The 17,523-nt window shown below is 40.7% G+C and overlaps 1 protein-coding gene across 1 annotated transcript; it reads left to right on the top strand.

Annotated features, from left to right (window-relative positions):
* The first annotated feature begins 351 nt into the window (after positions 1-351).
* RIOK1 (RIO kinase 1) lies at positions 352-16,638 on the top strand. The gene is made up of 17 exons (XM_061449433.1): positions 352-435; positions 1,603-1,798; positions 2,542-2,632; positions 3,366-3,435; positions 4,130-4,172; positions 5,383-5,475; positions 6,454-6,566; positions 6,686-6,766; positions 7,312-7,398; positions 7,933-8,070; positions 8,714-8,817; positions 10,617-10,723; positions 11,818-11,883; positions 13,432-13,551; positions 13,749-13,802; positions 14,788-14,928; positions 16,438-16,638. The coding sequence occupies exons 1-17, from the start codon at positions 365-367 to the stop codon at positions 16,546-16,548; spliced, it is 1,686 nt and encodes a 561-aa protein (XP_061305417.1). The 5' UTR covers positions 352-364; the 3' UTR covers positions 16,549-16,638.
* The last annotated feature ends 885 nt before the right edge of the window (positions 16,639-17,523 follow it).

The following is a 17,523-nucleotide window of genomic DNA, read 5'->3' on the forward strand; positions in this document are numbered from 1 at the left end:
ACTTTTGCTGTTTTAAGTTTGAACCCCTTCTCCTCCCTGACGAGTAGTCAATCTCCGGCATCCTTGTAGGCGCGCCCGCGCGCCCACCCCCCCCTTAGATATTGGAAGGCTGTAGATGGTCACTCATGTTTCTGCGGTAACCACCTAAAAACCTGTTGCGCAAATGCCCTTTTACAGCCCAGAGGAGGGCTCCAAGGCTTTTTAAGGCTTCTGACGTAAGGCGTTCGCAGCCAATTCCCGTGCCGGAGCCTGAGGAGCGGGCGGGTTGGCCGCGCCTCACTTGCGAGCCCTCGCTCGCTCTCGATGCTTTCAGTCCCTCTGCCGCTGCCGTAGGGGTACCTTGCGGTTTACCGCCGCCATCGCCATGGATTACCGGGCGCTAGCTATGAGCCAGGCCGTGCCCGGCCAGTTTGATGATGCGGAGTGCTCCGACGGGTAGGAGGACGTGGCGGGAGGGCTGGGTGGGTGTTGGCTTCTTGAGGAGGGGGGACGAGGTCGTACGGGCCTGCCTGGCGTGTCCCGAGCGGTTCCGGCAGGCCCTGCTGGAGCCGCCGGCGTGAGGGGCTGTTCGGGTGCCTCTTCTCCCAGGCGTGGCCGGTTAAAAGCGCCGAGCGGGGAGGGGAGCGCCCGGCGGCAGGGCAGGAGGCCGGGCGGAGGGGGTGGGTATGTTGCGCGAGGTCTGGGAGCATGTGTGAGGAGAGGCTGCGTGCGCGCTCTCAGCTTGCTTTCTCGGTTCCTTGTAATTTTCTGCTTCACCTCTAAAATGGGCAGACGCACCTGCCGGCTCGGGGTACTAGAGGCGATCTCACCTCGGTAGTATTTGATTGTAACTGAGCATGGGAAACAGTGTAAGAGAACAGTGAGTTGCTGAGGACAGCAGATCGGTTTGATTCTTTTTGGAATTAAAGCCCATTTTCTGCTGGACTGAAAGCGTAGAGCTTTTTGTATTTAGCAGGGAGTGAATAAGGAATGGTCTGTGTTATGGGTGCAAGCCGTTTTCTTTCCAGTTTATGATTTACTTAATTAAATGTCACGTACCAGCAGAGAGTCTGCTTTAGAATATACTTGTTCTGGCAGAAGAAAAGTGATGTACTACACTAAGGCCCAAGTAAGTCAAAATGGTTTATTTCTCCCACAGATTCTTATTTAGGTCTAACTGTTTGTTTGTTTGTTTTTGTTATTTAGACTGTGCTGGTGTCCTGCTTTACCAGCAGGTAGTCTGGCTGTCTCTGGTGGACTTTTGTGTGATACTTTGTCAGATGGTGATCTGCTGTGGCAGCAAGCAGAGTGGCTCATCTCTGATGAAGGAGCCAGATCGCCTGATCTAACATGTTTGTCTGATTGGAATCAGAGGGATCTAAATATGTTTAACTGCAGAACAACTTAGAAGGCAGCACTGCTGTGGTGAAGAAGATAATTTAAATGTAGTCCAGCCTTTAAAGGCAGTGACATCCTCGTATATGCTTGCTTTTAGACAGGTGAAGCGAAAAACATCTCATGGAGAGCTAACCTTGTGAAATCGTCTCTTGAGATAAGTGTATTGAAATTCTGATGACTGTAACAAGCGCTTGTACTAATACAAACATCTGTATTTGTTTAAAGTGAATTTGCACAAGAAACAGAAATAGCTGAAGAAGGTGAGGTCACCAACTGCCAGTCAAGCATATGTGAAGAATTTAACACTGAGGAAGGAGATGGTGATGATGACGATGAAGAGGAAGATGAAGACTGGGACTGGGATGATGAAGTGGGAAGACTCACAAAGTGCCACAGTACTGCTGGTGGATGCAATCCTCAGGTGTGTTGAAGGCTACTTTGTGAGTATAAAGGGTGCCTGAGAGCAAATGGGGCTAACCTGAAGGCATTATTCTTCATTAGTATTGTGTTGAGCATAAATTCAAACGGAAAATTTTAGCTTGAGAGAATGCCCTTCCTTTGACTCTTGTTCATCTGCCATGCCATGTGTATATATATGATGTAGCCAGAGCTCTGCTTCATTTCCTTTTCTCAAACTCTATTGCTGGATTCTCTTTGTCATTGCACTTTTCTTTCTGTTCCTTACCTTCTTCAACTTTTCTTTCCTTGCCCGGGCTGATCTCTGCTGATTTTGCTTACCTTTTGATATTTATCCTCTGCGGTTTTCAGCATATTCCTCATCCTTTCTATTTAAAATTAAGACCATACCTGCTTGTTATTAGCTTTTTGTTTCTTCCTCTCATTTTTCTGCTTGCTTCTGTCTGCTCTTTCTCTTCCTGTTACAGATAGGAAAAGTATTAAAGTGAAAGACTTGCAGCTGAATTTCCAGATTAAAAAGAACTCTGAATTGGGGCACTTTTTTTAATATTTAACTGGTGCGTCACCTGTATTTTAATTTCTTGAATTAAATAAAATCTAATGTTAATTCATTGCCTCACCTTTTCTGGTTTTCCTTCTTTAGTTCTAGGAATAGGCATTTGAGCTGATTTTTTTTCCAGTGATGTTGTCTGTATTTAAAAAGGCTATTTAGGAAGGCAACTTACATTAACAAATCCTTTGTTTCAGGCAAATAGACAGACCCCTAGTTGCTATTCAGCAAAAATGTCTACCCCTACAGACAAGGCTTTAAGGAAATTTGAACATAAAATTAATTTAGGTGAGTATAATTGCATTGTTGTCTTTATGAAACCAGATACCTCTCTGTGATATTCTCAGACTAATTTAGCTTACTTTATGCCAGAACTCACTGGAGTGAGTTAACAGTTGTCAAACAGATGAAAAAATGGGGTAGACTTTCTGTGATGAGTGAAGGGGCTGCTGTCCTAGCCAGTGTAGTTTGGTGTTTACCGTGTGATGGAAATGCCAGGTCAGCCTGTTAGGCTGTTAGGGCTAGATGTGACTGGGGGCTTTTGACAGGGTAGTAAGCAGAGGTTGTGTTTTCCTTTATAATGAAGTGGTTCTAAAATGAAGGTTCAAAAGAGTGGTGCTGGTATATATACCAAAATACAGCAGCTTTTATACATTTAGCAATTAATCAAACACCATTTAAAATATATCATGGGGAAAGAATCCTGGAGGCTATTACTTAAAAATTTGCATTTGATTGTGATAAGAAAAAGGAAGAAAACTTTAAAGGTGAAGTGTTATCCAAAGGGCATTACTTCTGGATGGCATTGCATCTCCAGGTCTGTGGGACTGTCTCAGTCATCTGTGTAGACAGAGTGGAAAGTTAGGTTAACTTTAGTATGTAGCTAAGCTTCTGTGCTTGTTACAGAGAGCTCCACCTGTCTTTTAACATTGTTTTGTGGCATATTGACTGGCCACAGAATTATAGGGGCAATTGTTAAACTTATTTGGATTTTTTTTCTTTTATCTTACGTGTTTTTCAGATAAGTTGAATTTTGATGACTCTGTTATAAACAGAGTCACGGAAAAGTCTAGACAGAAGGAAGCAGACATGTGAGTATTATTCGTGGTTCTATTTTCAATCAAATAATTTGAACCCAGAAGAGTAGTTCTTATTTCCTAGTGTGAACCTGAGTTTTGAATAAATTTGTTAAGAAAAACTTAAATCTGTAAGCAGTCTGCATGCAGTTTGCCTTTTGATTTAAATCTTTTGTTTTCCCAGTCAATTGCGTGAATCATTCCAAAGTTTTGATTCTTCTGTTGCTGCTTCTGGTAGCACATCTGATTGTATTGGTGTAGTAAGATGGAAGTGATGGGTGTCATTCCACTAGAAAGAGACTACTTTATTGCTGCTATCCTGTTTCTAAACAGAGGCCCTTAAGATGTTGGGCTAAAAAGGTACTGAAAGCCTTTTCTCTTCCTTCATCATTTCCTTCTGCTGTGATTTGGTGAGGGAAAGGTGGTACTAAGCCTGCAGCTTACAGCCCTAAGTTGTTAAGATGGATACTGTTTTCTCCTGAATAAGCATAGTTCAAAGGAGGCAATAAGATACTATAAGAGTGAAGGGCACTGATGTTTATGGGTTTCTCTCCCTAGTCCCTCTCACCTGCAGGAGAAACCTTTGCTTTTGTATGAACTGAAAGCCTTACTTCTGGAGGCTGTCATCAGTGATAGAGAATGTGATGTTTTACTCTGAAGTACTGAATCCATATGTGGGTTTGTATAATTTTTTTTTCACTTTTGTTAGGTATCGAGTCAAAGACAAGTCAGACAGAGCAACAGTAGAACAGGTAAGTCCCTAATTCATCAAATTTATCTTTTGACTGGAATAAATAATGTGAAATTGTGAAATCAACAGTAAAATGATGTTGAGGTTTAACCCCAGCTGGCAATGAAGTAGACACAGCTGCTTGTTCACTCCTTCTCTGCCCCCTTAATGGGATGGGGAGAAGAATGGGAAAAGATAAAACCTGTGGATTGAGATAAGAAGAGTTTAATAATTGAAATTAAATTAATTATAATAGAAATAATAATAACAATAACAGGAAAAAAAGAGAAGAAGAGGATTAAGATTTGGGAAGCACAAGTGATACACAATACAACTGCTCATCACCTGCTACCCAGCTTGTCCCTGAACAGTGGTCAGTGGCTGCCAGCCAGACTCCACAGTTTAGATGCTGAGCAGAACGATCTCTGGTATGGAATGTCCCTTCGGCTTGTTCAGGTCAGGTGTCCTGCCAATGCTGCCTCCTGGCTTCTTGTGCCCCTCCTGACTGGCAGAGCATGGGAAAATGAGAAGTCCTTTATTTAGAGCAAGCGCTCCTTATTGACAACTAAAACATTGGTGTGTTATCAACATTATTCTCACAGTAAATCCAAAACACAGACCTGTACCAGCTACTATGAAAAAAATGAGCTCTATCCCAGCTGAAACAGGTTATCCTGAACTGACCTGTTTCTTCTTTGTTTCTTGTATGAAGGTTGTACTTGCTTCCATAAACATTTTTAGCTTATTTTTGTGCTTAGCATTATGTTTTGCAAGGCAGAATTCCATCTTAAACTCGTACTAAATTCCAAAGAGCAATAAAGAGATGCTGGGTTTGGGTTTTTTCTTCTTTAGCAAGACTGAAATATTACTGACTGAAGGCCAGAAAGCTGCTCTATCCCAGTTATAATAGCTGTGTATCAAGAGAAAACTTATTTTAACACATTGAATGCAACTGTGGGTGGGGAAATTGTTCTTTTACGTCTCTTCTAGAGGTAGCTCAAGGACATATGCTTAGTTTAAGAAAGAGAAAAGTAATGTTGAAAAAGAAAGTAAAGTATCATTCTAGAATCATGGGAAAATTCAGAGTGGTTGCTGTTTGGATTATCATTTGATCCTTAAGAATAGTCTGATGCCATGGGTCCTTTAATATGGTGCTAAGTCTGGACTGTATTGTTAGGTTTTCTCTTCTTCAAAGACATCCATTGTGCTGACTATTCTGTATTAAATTTGAGGTGTTAGATCCAAGGACCCGGATGATTCTGTTCAAGATGCTAACTAGAGGTGTCATATCAGAAATCAATGGCTGCATCAGCACAGGGAAAGAAGTAAGTTTTATTACAAATGGTATAATAGTCTTAGTAAGCTAAGTAGAAGCTTATGCTGCTCAGATGATGACAGATGAAATACTAGGGTTTAGCACTATTTATTTCTCTGTGTTGCTTGATTGGTAGGAAGTTATGTTAAGATAAAATGCAATTTATATTGTAGAAAACAAGTTTCCCCAAGTATGAAAGATTTCTCAGAATACTTAAATGTTATCTTATATTTGTGGATCTTGTTAATTGTATGCTGCAACTGAAATTTTTTGATGGTTATGTATATATGTACACATGCTGTTAAACAGTGCATAAAAAAAACATACAAAGCCAGGTAGTTCTTTCTTCACGTGAGACTCTCTTACATGCAGATCAGACCGGCTCCACATGTCGGCAGACATGGAAGTATCTAAATGGTGTAACAAAATTCTGTTTAAAATGCTGTTGAATCTTCATTGCTTTTACAAAATGAGCATGTTTGCGTGCTGTTATTATCAAGTAATATTGCAGATAATTAAAACCAGAAAACAAGTTTCCAAGTAAATTAATAAATCAGTCCTAGAATGCTTAGCCACCTGGGCAGATCTGCTTTTCTTCCAAGTCCTTGGATGCTGATTAAAGGCATAATTCCACCCTGTGCAGAGGTGTCAATATGAGGTATTTGGGTTATGCTTTAGAGCCAAAGTAGTGCACCGACTCAAATTAACCCTTTGCACAAGAGCTTGTTTCAGTCTCCAAAATGTGAACGAGGTGGAGTTTTCTTGTGCATTGTTGTTTTTTGTCTCATATGCATTTCACACCCCTACCCAGTCTCATGTACTTCCTGTAAACTGCCCTTGTGCACTCAGCTGGGTGCTATGTAGAGGCTGGGGTGAGATCAGATCATTTTATCAGATCTTTCCCAGGTGTTGGAAAGAGAAAAGGAGAGGTTATCCTGGTTTAAAGAGTTTTTATTTAATGTTATTTCTTCCCTTTATAATTTGATAGGCTAATGTGTATCATGCCAGTACTGCAAGTGGGGAGAACAGAGCAATAAAGATTTACAAAACATCTATCCTGATGTTTAAAGATCGGGATAAGTATGTGAGTGGTGAATTCAGGTGAGTTGATTCCTGCCTGGTTTTACTGGGAAAAAGGCATTGTTTGAAAGGTGGTAAAGTCACTGGTGCTAATACTGCATTGTTTAGCTAAGAGTCCCTGTTGGCTTCTTTATTTAAAGATTTCGTCATGGATATTGTAAAGGCAACCCAAGAAAAATGGTGAAGACATGGGCTGAAAAAGAAATGAGGAATTTAATAAGGTGATTATTCCAGTTTTTATTTGAGCATCAAAAGGTATCTGAAACTTTTAAGTTTATAGGAGGTACTCTCCTATTGCTAGGTTGTGGCTACCTCTACCTTCTAGGTCTCTGGGGTATTCATAAAGTGTCTTAAGCTTCCCTGTGGGGGAGAAAAGAAAGGGGAGGGAGGAATAAAGATACTCCTTTGACTTGCTCTAAGCTTTTCAGTGTCTAAACTCCCAGTTTGATACGACTGAAAAGTGAGGAAAAACTAGAAATAACTGCTGCTGAGGAACGACATGGTGCATGATACAGGTTAATCTAGGATTAACCTGAACTGTGTAAAGATTCTTTGTCTGACACAAGTGTGCTTAGAGAAGGGTCAGAGCCAAAATGGTTGTGGTTTTTTTTCATTTCCTAGTTGTTCTTAACAAATGAGAGTTTCCTGAGTAGAGGAGCTCTTCCTGTGTATGATGCTTAAAGCAACAGAGTTCCTATAGGCAGAAGTGCAATGCAAACAGTAGAGTTCGTTTTAATTTTTCTGTGGCTTTGTTCCTGTGTTACAGGTTGAACACAGCCCAGATACCTTGCCCAGAGCCAATTATGCTAAGAAGTCATGTGCTTCTCATGGGCTTTATTGGTAAAGGTGATAGGTAAGTAACCTTAGAAAATCAAATATTTATTAGTAGTTTTCCACAAAGGTTTCTTAAAACCAAACCAACCAATTCTCTGGCTTTACTTATTATTACTTTAGGCCTATAAAATTAACATGTTACACTTCCATCTGCATGTAACTTTTAGAATACCCAGACATTTGCCACTACTACTGCAGACAATCTACATGATTCTGAAGCCTTGGCTGTGTGTGTAATGAATTCATAAGTAAGCTTACTTGGAGATTAAGACTGGAAAGGTTTGCTAATCATATATAAAGATAGCTCATCATTTTGTAGTACAAACATTTATGTGGCATGGTCCAAATTAACTCACAAAACAGAGCTCCAGCATCTTTGGCAAGCTTATACCGTGCTTTGCTGCTCTTCATGCTGGCTCCATGTACTTAGCTGCTCATACTGACTTGCTTGACACACTGAGCATGAAGATCAGGTACAAGAATTAAAGCATCTGCAGCTGGTATGAAGAAGGAAAAAGTATTCACTTTCTGTTATTTGTATTGTAATTTGAAGGCCTGCTCCTCTGCTGAAGAATGCTCAGTTATCCGACTCCAAAGTTCGGGAGCTGTACCTGCAAATCATCCAATACATGAGAAGAATGTACCAAGATGCCAGACTTGTTCACGCAGATCTCAGTGAATTTAATATGCTGTATGTTTCTAAACTTTGCTCCAAGTTGTGACATCTAAAATGTATGCATTGGCAACATCTAAGTAAGAGTACTAATCTACCTCTGGGGGAGGGTGGGGCCCCTTTTGTGACTTGGTTTTATAACTTAATGAATTATGTAGCTTTTGACCCAGATCTGAGCTTTCTCTGTTTAAAAAAAAAAGCCAACAAACTGCGCACAAAAACACCCCAAAACCCCAGCCAACCACCAAAAAAACCCCAACCCAACTCCAAACAAACAAACAAAGAGGAAAAAAGAAAGCTAAAACCCAACAAACCGCAACCCCCTTGCAAACAAAAACTCTCAACTAGAGAACAAATTAATAAGGTACTTTTATTTTTCCTTTTTCTCCCCCTACTCGTAATGCTGCTTTTTGTGTTCATGGGAAGATGATTTCTTTAAAGTTTAATAATAAAGCTCGTGTAGAGGGTGGGAAAGGTTTGACACAAAAAAAGCCACTTTGGTTCTAATATGTGAGGTGTATGATAGAGAAATATGTTGAGATTGCTGGTTCTTAAGTTTGAAGCACAGTTTGTTCCATGCCCCTTCATAATCTCCCATGTAACAGTGGTTGAGTTAGTGCAGCTCTGCACGTGTTGGATTTTTTTTGTTTTTTGTTTGCAGGTACCACAGTGGGGATGTGTACATCATTGATGTGTCTCAGGCTGTGGAACATGACCACCCACACGCACTGGAGTTCCTGCGTAAGGATTGTGCCAATGTTAATGGTGAGTGGGCTGCACTTCAACTTTGGTTCTGATAGCTGGTTTATTTAGGAAGGTGAACTGTGTTCACCTCTGTTCTTTCAGGTATAACTGACTGTAGAGGCTGTCAAACTTCCATTAAAATACTCCCTCTCCTAGGCTCTCATGACTTCCTCAGGGAGAAATGTACTGGTCCAAGTTCAGAAGAGTGCAGCCTATCCTGCCAGAAATCATCTGCCCAAAGTGAGGTCTGTCCCTGGCAGTGTTGAAGGCCAGGTTGGACAGAGCCTTGGGTGGCATAGTCTAGTGTGAGGCATCCCTGCCCATGGCAGGTGGGTTAGAACTAAATGATCTTAAGGTCATTTCTAACCCTAACTATTCTAAGAGCTCATAAATATGATAGATCTGAGGTCAGTCCCAGTCTGCAGCAGTGCCCACTCCAGTTTTAACTTCCCTTCTTAAAGGACTCTGCCCACTTACTGTGTTTCTTTCTGTGGGTGGAATCCACATCTGAAATTCCTCAGCTGGCAAGAAGTTACCATGCGTTACAAAGTTCCCTGCACTTACTTGTCCAGGTCAGATGAGGGGATCAAGGCTTGGAGTAATTTATTAGAGATGTTATCACTTGTCATAGTATTTTGATAAATAAGGTACCTTCATGGTATTTTTCTCTGGAAAATTTGGTCTTCATGTGTGAATATGCATGTTGTGTAACAGACACACAGCTGGCAGGGTGTGTTTCTCCCTGAGAGCAAGAAGTCTGTCCCTGCGAGCTGTTTTTGGCCCCCCTTTCTTTTACCATTGACTTTTTCCTAATTTTTCAGAGACTTTTGAAAGTCTGTGGGAATAGAACTGTGTGCATTTTGATGCTGTGTGTTTGTTGATAGCCAGTGTGCTTGCTTGTTTTTCCTTGCTCCTTTTCTGTTCATGGATTTCTAATAACCCCCTTCTGGCTCAGATACTTGCACCCTTGCTCTTCTTCATGTCTTTTAGCTTGTTCTTGCTAAGTGTCCTAGCACTTCAGTGAGCTGCAGTGGTTTTGGTGTTTTGTTTGCTTTCTGTCACTGCAACTTTCTCTGCGTAGTCTAGTCCTCCTACGGAGACTGAGAAACACCTTGCTCTGCCCTAGCTGTGATCATTGCAGAGACTTGTGGTTCCATTGGCACAGAGAGCTGCCTCCAAACTAAGTCTTTCTTTGTTCTTTCTGTGATTTAATTTCTCATGGGGAGAAATCTGAGAACTTTAGTGGGATACGCTTATTAAGCGGTATGCAGTGTCTTTCATTACTGTTCTTTAGTGCAAAAGCACAGCCTCTGAATTTGGTTATACTTGAACCAATTCTGAATGTGTTACTGAGGAAAAATCTGGTATGCTAATATCTTCCCTTTTAGGGAAGTCATTAGTCTGTACTGTGTTTCAGTGGGTACTTCTGTTTTACTTTTGTAAAAGCTTGAGGTCTCCATTTGTTATTCTTTGAAATACATTTTTCATCTTAGTCACTGCAAATACTACACCCGTCTTGAATTTTTTACTGCTTAGCCCCTACTCCATTCAGTCTGGCTCCTTGCTGAAATTGATTTGGCTTTTGTATTTATCCAGTTATTCTCCTTTCATTGTTTGTTGCATCTGGAAGATGAACAGTTTTTTTTCAGATGGCCAAGAATCATCTGATAACTAAACCCAATATGGTGCAGTACATGCTGCTGAGACTTCACCAAGTCATCAGGGCTGCTGGCTTGCTGTAACTGTCACTTTAACATCACAGCTGCTTATGTTACATATAATTACTTACCGTGTTTGTCTCTGCCCTTGTTTTCTGGTAGACTTTTTCCAGAAGCACCATGTTGCAGTGATGACTGTGAGGGAGCTGTTTGAGTTTATCACTGATCCTTCTATCACAAGCGAGAACATTGATGACTATCTGTCTAAGGTAAGACCTCATGGCCTTGTTGCTTATGTAGGAGGACATGAACAATAAAATCAGACCTAGTTCAAGGTCCTTCATGTCATGTAGTATTCATCCTGCTATTCAAGGAAGCTGGTACATGACATCATATTATGCTGATCGTATGCAGAAATGCATACAGGTCTTTTCTGTTTATACCATTATAGGATGTCATCACTTTCATTCTATGTTTTCTCTAAATATCTCATCATGAAAACTCAAATGGCTGTTTCAGGTGCTTTAAATTAGTTCTTTCTTGTGGCAACAAGAAGCTCTGCAGAAATATGACCATGCTTATATAGAGAATGGGGTTAAGGATACAAATTTGAGCAGGGTGGGCTGAGGGAGGAAGCAAATGACTCAGGGCAGTGTTACTCCTAGGTATGTGGTCTTGCTAGCCAAATTTATTGGCTGGCAAAACACACTGATTTCAGGAGGTGGAAACCTGCTATCCGCACCCATGTATTTCATCTGTAGCTGTCAATCTTCTGCTCCCAGTTAGATGTTTCTTTAAAAAGGGGGGACTGTGTGTTTGGCAGAGCTTTTTAAATTAACACAAGAGAAATGGCAAACACATATGCTATGTTCAGAGTGAAGATTTGATGTGTCTTTTGTGGTCAAGACCATGTGACTGTGGTCAAAATACCAGTACAGCGTGGAGTTTTCCAGGTGCTCTGTACTTTCTATCATGTTGCGGTTGAACAAAACAGAGCTGTGCTGTGTCGTCTTGCTTGCTCCATGTGTGTGAGAAGAGCCAAGTTCCAGGACTGAACGCTGCTCACTGTATTCTCCTTGGACTGGTATGTCCTGTAGTCATGCTGAGCCTGCCATAATTCGGTCCGGGAGGAGCAGCAAGCATGTTTTCCTTCTTAATGGAGCAGATCTGCAGCTTCAAGTGTGCTTCGTAGAAACGTTGCTTACCACTAGGTGTCGCTCAAGGCATTGCCATAGGGGAGGCTGGAGTATTTGTGAGTGACAGCGTGGATGGGATACAGGGAGAAACACAGATGGGAATGGTTAACTGGCTTAAGTGATGCGATTCTAGAGTGATGACTTTGTATTGTTTTATGTTTCTTTAGGCAATGGAAATAGCATCCAAAAGAACAGAGGAGGAAAGATCCAGCCAGGATAAAGTGGATGAGGAAGTAAGTGAGGATTTTTGCTACAAAATTAATATTTACGTTGCCTTTTCTAAACAATTAAAAATGTCCTCTTCTATTTGGCAAAGTGTACCGTTGATAAGCAAATCGCTGTTTGTGATAGAGATGTCTTGAGCTAGTTGAGATGTGAAGCATTAAGAGATGCCCTGTGTAAAACCTGACAATGATAAGGTTTTGGAAGGCAAATATTCCATTTCCTAAACCAGTGTTTGCATGAAGCTAGGTCCCTTGATATATTTCCCAATTCATGTTCAGTTAATGAAAAAACTGGAGTGGATAGATGTGATTTGCAGGTGGTTTTAGACCAGTGATTCAGAAGCAGGATATTTGGATGTGTGCATTGACCAAATTGTCTACCTAGGTCCAGGCCCAGTCCAATTCAGTTCTTCCATGTACTGATTCTCTCTTTTACTTTTACAGTAAGTGAAGCCTTTTCAAGTCCATTACAGAAAACTGCTAACATTCTGAAAAGGCTTGATGTAAAGCAAAACAATTTCTATCTTTGTCTTATGTGTGTTTCGGAAAAGTTTTTCCTTTCTCCCAAACGAAACAAACAAAAAACCCCCAGCCAACTCTGTGTTGAGCAGAATTTGTATCACTGAGAACTTATTTGTACTGGTTCACATGGAGAATATCTTTGGAGTCAATGCTGCTTGTTTTATCAGAGACGTTTCTTTTTCTCTTGGAGCTCTGCAGGTTTTACTAACTGCTGCTGGCTCAAGCTTGGCCAAGGAAAGATTTTTTTGGTTTGTTTCTTAAGCATACAACTTCTGAACTCTAGGCTCAGATACTTAGACTTCTCATGTGACCATGGCTAGCTTGTGCTACTCCCTTCATCACAAGAGTAGAGCTGATTAAGGGCAAGCTCTGTGGAGGTTGAAGTCTCTGCTTTTTTGCACAGCACTTAGTCTAGCAGCTATGATCGTAAAGCGTACTGAGTTTCTACTGGAACTGAACTGATGCCGTGAAGAAGAGAAGCAAAATACCCCCTCTGATCTGGTAGTGACTTAAGTTTGCTGGAGGACTGTTTCAGAAAGAGTGCATGACAAATTTTAAATGTGGTGGTGTTCATACTGCAGTTAGGTTTTACCATACTGTACTGCTGCAGGAACCTTTTGTGAGTTGGATTGTAGGTTGTAGCAGGTATTGTTATATAAAGAGATCAAGTTCTAACAGTGCATTTTAATGGAGTTTCCTCCTGAAGGCATCGTAAACATCACAATAAAAACATTAGAGGAAATCCTTAAAATATAAAATATGGCTCAAGTTGAGAGGAAGTTGGAAGGATTGGAGAAGTTTGTAAGTGCCTGGTGGTAGTCATGATAAGAAAGCAGCCTTTAGTCATCATCTATCAATAATATGTAGCTGGCATGATAAGTCCTCTCTTGCAAAAAACAGATAGTCTGTATTTTTAGTTTCTCTGAGCCATGAAATCGTTCATGATTATTCTCTTAAGGATGCACAATTAGGAGGAAAGAACATCATGAAACTATATGTAAATTAGAGAGCCTGTGTTTCCTTTCCCTCTACTAGGTGTTTAAGAAGGCTTACATACCTCGAACTTTGACCGATGTTAAAAACTATGAGAGAGATGTGGATATAATGATGAAATTGAAAGAAGAGGACATGGCACTGAATGTTCAGCAAGATAATGTAAGTAGACATGCTGAGACACTGTAAAAAAGAGGGAGGGAATATGGAGAATTCTTACTGGAAACTGATAGCAACAAACAAAACCAGAAGCCTTGTTACCAAGGTGTGGAGTACTGAATCTAGTGCCATACTTTAAAATCCCCTGGTTAGGCTCGTATTTTGATGATGTAATTTTCTTTCTCTCTCCCTGGTTGTAGATTCTCTACCAGACTGTGACGGGACTGAAGAAGGATTTGTCTGGTGTTCAGGAGGTAAGAGGGTCTTTTTGAAAGCCTTAATTTTAGCTGTTCTCAGAAAAGCACTTTCAGGGACCACAGTGAATGCCTTGTCTTGCAGCTGGCATCAAGAAAGAAGCCTCTTGTCTGCAAAGTGACCAGACAGTGTGTCTGCACCTCATGAATTGCTTCCGTGCACTGTGGCTGATGATGGGTTGCTTAAGAATGAAATGATAATCCTTACTATGGCCATGATGTTTAAGGTGGAGAGGAGGGCAGATATTTTCCAGTTATGGAAAACTTAATTGATTTAAATTGTAGCATGACTGCAAGTGTTTTTATGTTCAGGGTAGCTTTGTTGTAATTACTGTGTGTCCTGAGTTCAAAGAACAACCCTGCAATATAAGGTGTAAGATATTATGCCTTACTATGTTTGAAGTACTTGACAGTGACACTTCTGTAAAGCATGTTGGATAAGAAGTTGGGTACAAATTAGTTTGTAGCAATTAAATTAAAGGCAGAAGCCCTGTGTGGATTCTCCTCTGTAAATGTTCTGATATATAAAAATGTATGGGATCAGGCTGTGGCACAGTGAATCAAATGAATTTTCCAGTGTAGATATGTGTGCTCACAATAGAGTGTACATACAGTGCCCCCAAGGTAGATTTGGGTATAATCCAGGCATGATTTAAAATTGGCTTCCACATATGTTAGCAAATCGCTGATTAACTTATGGAAATTAGTTTGGAAGTGCCAATACAGCTGCAGTGTGATCCCTGACCTAAAAATCTGTGTTGCACATTCTAGATTCTTTGTTCTTAGTTTGGATTAACCTACTTTTCATTCTTTTTCTTGAGACTTGGGTGATGGCTATAGTAAAGGAGAGCAGACAAGCTTGCTCAAGCATTTCTTTGCAGCAGATTCTGGTTTGGGTTTTTTATGTATATAGTGTCTATGTGTCTATATATTGTCATTAGTCTTTTTTTTGTTTGATACAATTCTCTTTTGATATATATTACAGATTCCTGCCCTTCTTGAAAAGAAGGCAGATGTGTCAGAAACAGACTCTGATGATGATGGCAGCTCAGAGTACCCTGATTCAGGCTGTAAAGAATCTGTACATCCCAAAGATAAACCTGCTGAAGTTGGCATGGATAAAAAGGTCGGCGGTCCAGGAATTGTTGACTTTTTCCCCACTTCTGCTGATGTGATAGGAAAAAAATATGAACGTAGTTCTGAGTGGTCCTTGCTACTTCTTGTCTGAAGCAAATTATGCATGTTTCGTGTTGTGCAGAATGAGAGCAGAGAAAGTGAATTTCATTGTGCATGCTTTTATTACTATGTTTTTTTAACGTAGAGGAACATATAACATAGCTCTCTGTAGCCTAGACAAAGCTAGAAGAGAGATCTCTGGAGGGAATTCTAAGGGTACACAAAGCAGAACTTAGTGAAGCCTGGGCAATTTTTCAGTGCCTCTGGCTACTCTTCCAGGCTTTGCTGTTCAGGTTTGTGGTCCCTGATTAAACTCCTTATGCCCAGGGAGCCGAGCCCAGTTGATCTGTAGAACTGGAGACTTGATGACAATGTTTGTACCACAGTGGCTTTTGCAGTACCATTAGTAGAGACTGGCTAGCTTTGCTGTGGGCAAGAGATGTAACACAATCATGCAAAGGGCTTATGGTTTGGGTTTGGTGTTTTTTTTTTTAAGGTTTTATTTTCCAAAATGCAGAACAAGTATGCTCTGTTTTCATGAGGCTTTTCTGCAGAGTATCAGCCATGGGTGAGAGGTTTTTGGCAGCTTTTTAGGTGCTCTGCAAAAGAAGGATGAAACTTGCTGGGCTTAACGGGTTCAAGATTTGGGTGTTTGCTTGTTAGGCTTTTCTTCCTAGGAAAGGTAGGCTAATTCATTCCATATCTGTGAGATAAAAATGTAGTGCTCTACTGGAGACTTTCTGTCAATCTAGAGCTCCTGCCTTTCAGATACGAAGCAGGCAAGTCTTGATCATTTCCCATCTTATAGGTGGGTTTTCATTTGGACTTCTTTTTGAGTAAGATGAGTTTTTTGGTAACCTGTGTGTTCAGTTGTAGGTTGAACAACTGATTAGCAGCAATTACTCTGATCCCCAAGTCGTATTAGGCTGACTTGGTGTTTTCTAGTTGAGTGTAGTCTATTTACTGTCTGGCACAAATTATAGTATATTGCAGTAGCATAGCACCTTTTCTTGACAATCTTGATGATGATCAGCTTGTTCTGAGTTACCCGTAGTTACTGGGTCAGTGTTTTTGCATAACATATAGAAACACAGTAGTCCTGTGGGTAGCAGAAAACTTAGATCAGGCATCCTGTTGTAATCTTCGGTGTAAATAGCATGAGTTAAGAGTGTCTTTTGTTCCCTTTCTTCAAAGGTCACTTGAAGCTCAGGTTTTAACTAGTTTGAATTTTGCTTTGCCATTACCAGTGTGCAGTTTGTAGCTCCACCTCCAAACTGTACTTCCTTTTTTCTTTCCCCTCACCATTCCTTATTGACTTTATTTTAGTTTTTATTTCTTCCTGTTAACCTCACTTTTATGTGGTGTGTTAACTAACTTGTTAATATAACAATTGATTGACCTGCTCAAAAATCTCTCTTTTTCTTCTGGCTTTAAATGATTGCTGTTTGGCTCTTTATAGGAAAGGAAAAAGATGGTTAAAGAAGCCCAAAGAGAGAAGAGAAAAAACAAAATCCCAAAGCATGTGAAGAAGCGGAAAGAAAAGACTGCAAAAATGAAGAAAGGCAAATAAAGTCAGCTTTGGCTTGGGGAAAGGGATGGTTTGTTGTGGGTTATTTAGTCACCATCTTTTTAAAAATTAAAAATCCTTTATTTATATACATACAGTATTAATTCTGAGAGTGATTTTGTTAATAACATGGTGTAATTGTTTGAACAGAGTAGTATGCTATTGTTTTTTTCAAAGGAAAGAGCGAGTTTAACACTTGTGCATGTTAAAATCCTTTGCCTATGCAGGTTTAACCTGTTGTTAAACTCACATTGCTTTGTTCCTGGGGTCTTTCCCCTGCCTCACACTGCATACAAGCTAGTTCAGTTTGTTCCAGAGCAGAGTGCTGTTCAAAAATTGAGTTCAAACAGATTTCTGGAGGAGGAGGAATGGCTGTTCAAAGGCCCATGCCTTCTTTGCTGTATGGAAGCAAATTTTGTTAGCTGTCTTCTGCAGTCACCTGTGGATAACCGTCCTGACATTGTGCCTTTGCTGCCTCCCTGTGCTTGCATTACCTTTGACATTTTCTTACTGAAAGCTGAGTTTTGTGATTTGGGAGGCAGCTGTCCTCATTGCCCTGTGCCCTTCTGAAGCTGTCATCAGGTGGACTCAAACAGACCAAAGCCCGATGATCTTTTCTTTTTTCCTTGGATCACAACATAGGGTACTCCTTCTCTTAAAAATATTATGATCTAATTATTTTGTGAGCTGGTCAGATGGATGTTTGCTGTCAAGATTAGTCATGTATGTTTGAATTCAAGGCTGTCTGAAGTCTTGTGACAGGATCTCTCTATGGTATGGCTCAGCATTACCAGTCCATGTTGTACTGAGGTGCCTCAGCTCTTCAGTAGGGAGAATTTGGCAGACTCACTTGGGCTGAGGCACAGGTGCTGTACTGAAGACAGGCCACCTCTCTTGGCAGCCTCTTTGGCTACTGAGGTTGACAAGTCTTGGGAGAGGTGTCCTCTCCATGCTGTAGCACATCAGCTTCCTTCTCCC

The sequence above is a fragment of the Pezoporus flaviventris genome, unplaced genomic scaffold (assembly GCF_033815535.1).
Source record: "Pezoporus flaviventris isolate CSIRO_AGI_PZ_B2104156 unplaced genomic scaffold, CSIRO_AGI_Pfla_v1 ptg000007l, whole genome shotgun sequence".
Classification (NCBI taxonomy): Eukaryota; Metazoa; Chordata; class Aves; order Psittaciformes; family Psittacidae; genus Pezoporus; species Pezoporus flaviventris.

Coding starts and splice junctions, on each gene's coding strand:
- RIOK1 (XM_061449433.1), top strand. CDS start 365: ATGGATTACCGGGCGCTAGCTATGAGCCAGGCCGTGCCCGGCCAGTTT. Junction 6,567..6,685: donor TATGTGAGTGGTGAATTCAG/GTGAGTTGATTC, acceptor CTTTATTTAAAG/ATTTCGTCATGGATATTGTA. Junction 14,929..16,437: donor AAGTTGGCATGGATAAAAAG/GTCGGCGGTCCA, acceptor GGCTCTTTATAG/GAAAGGAAAAAGATGGTTAA.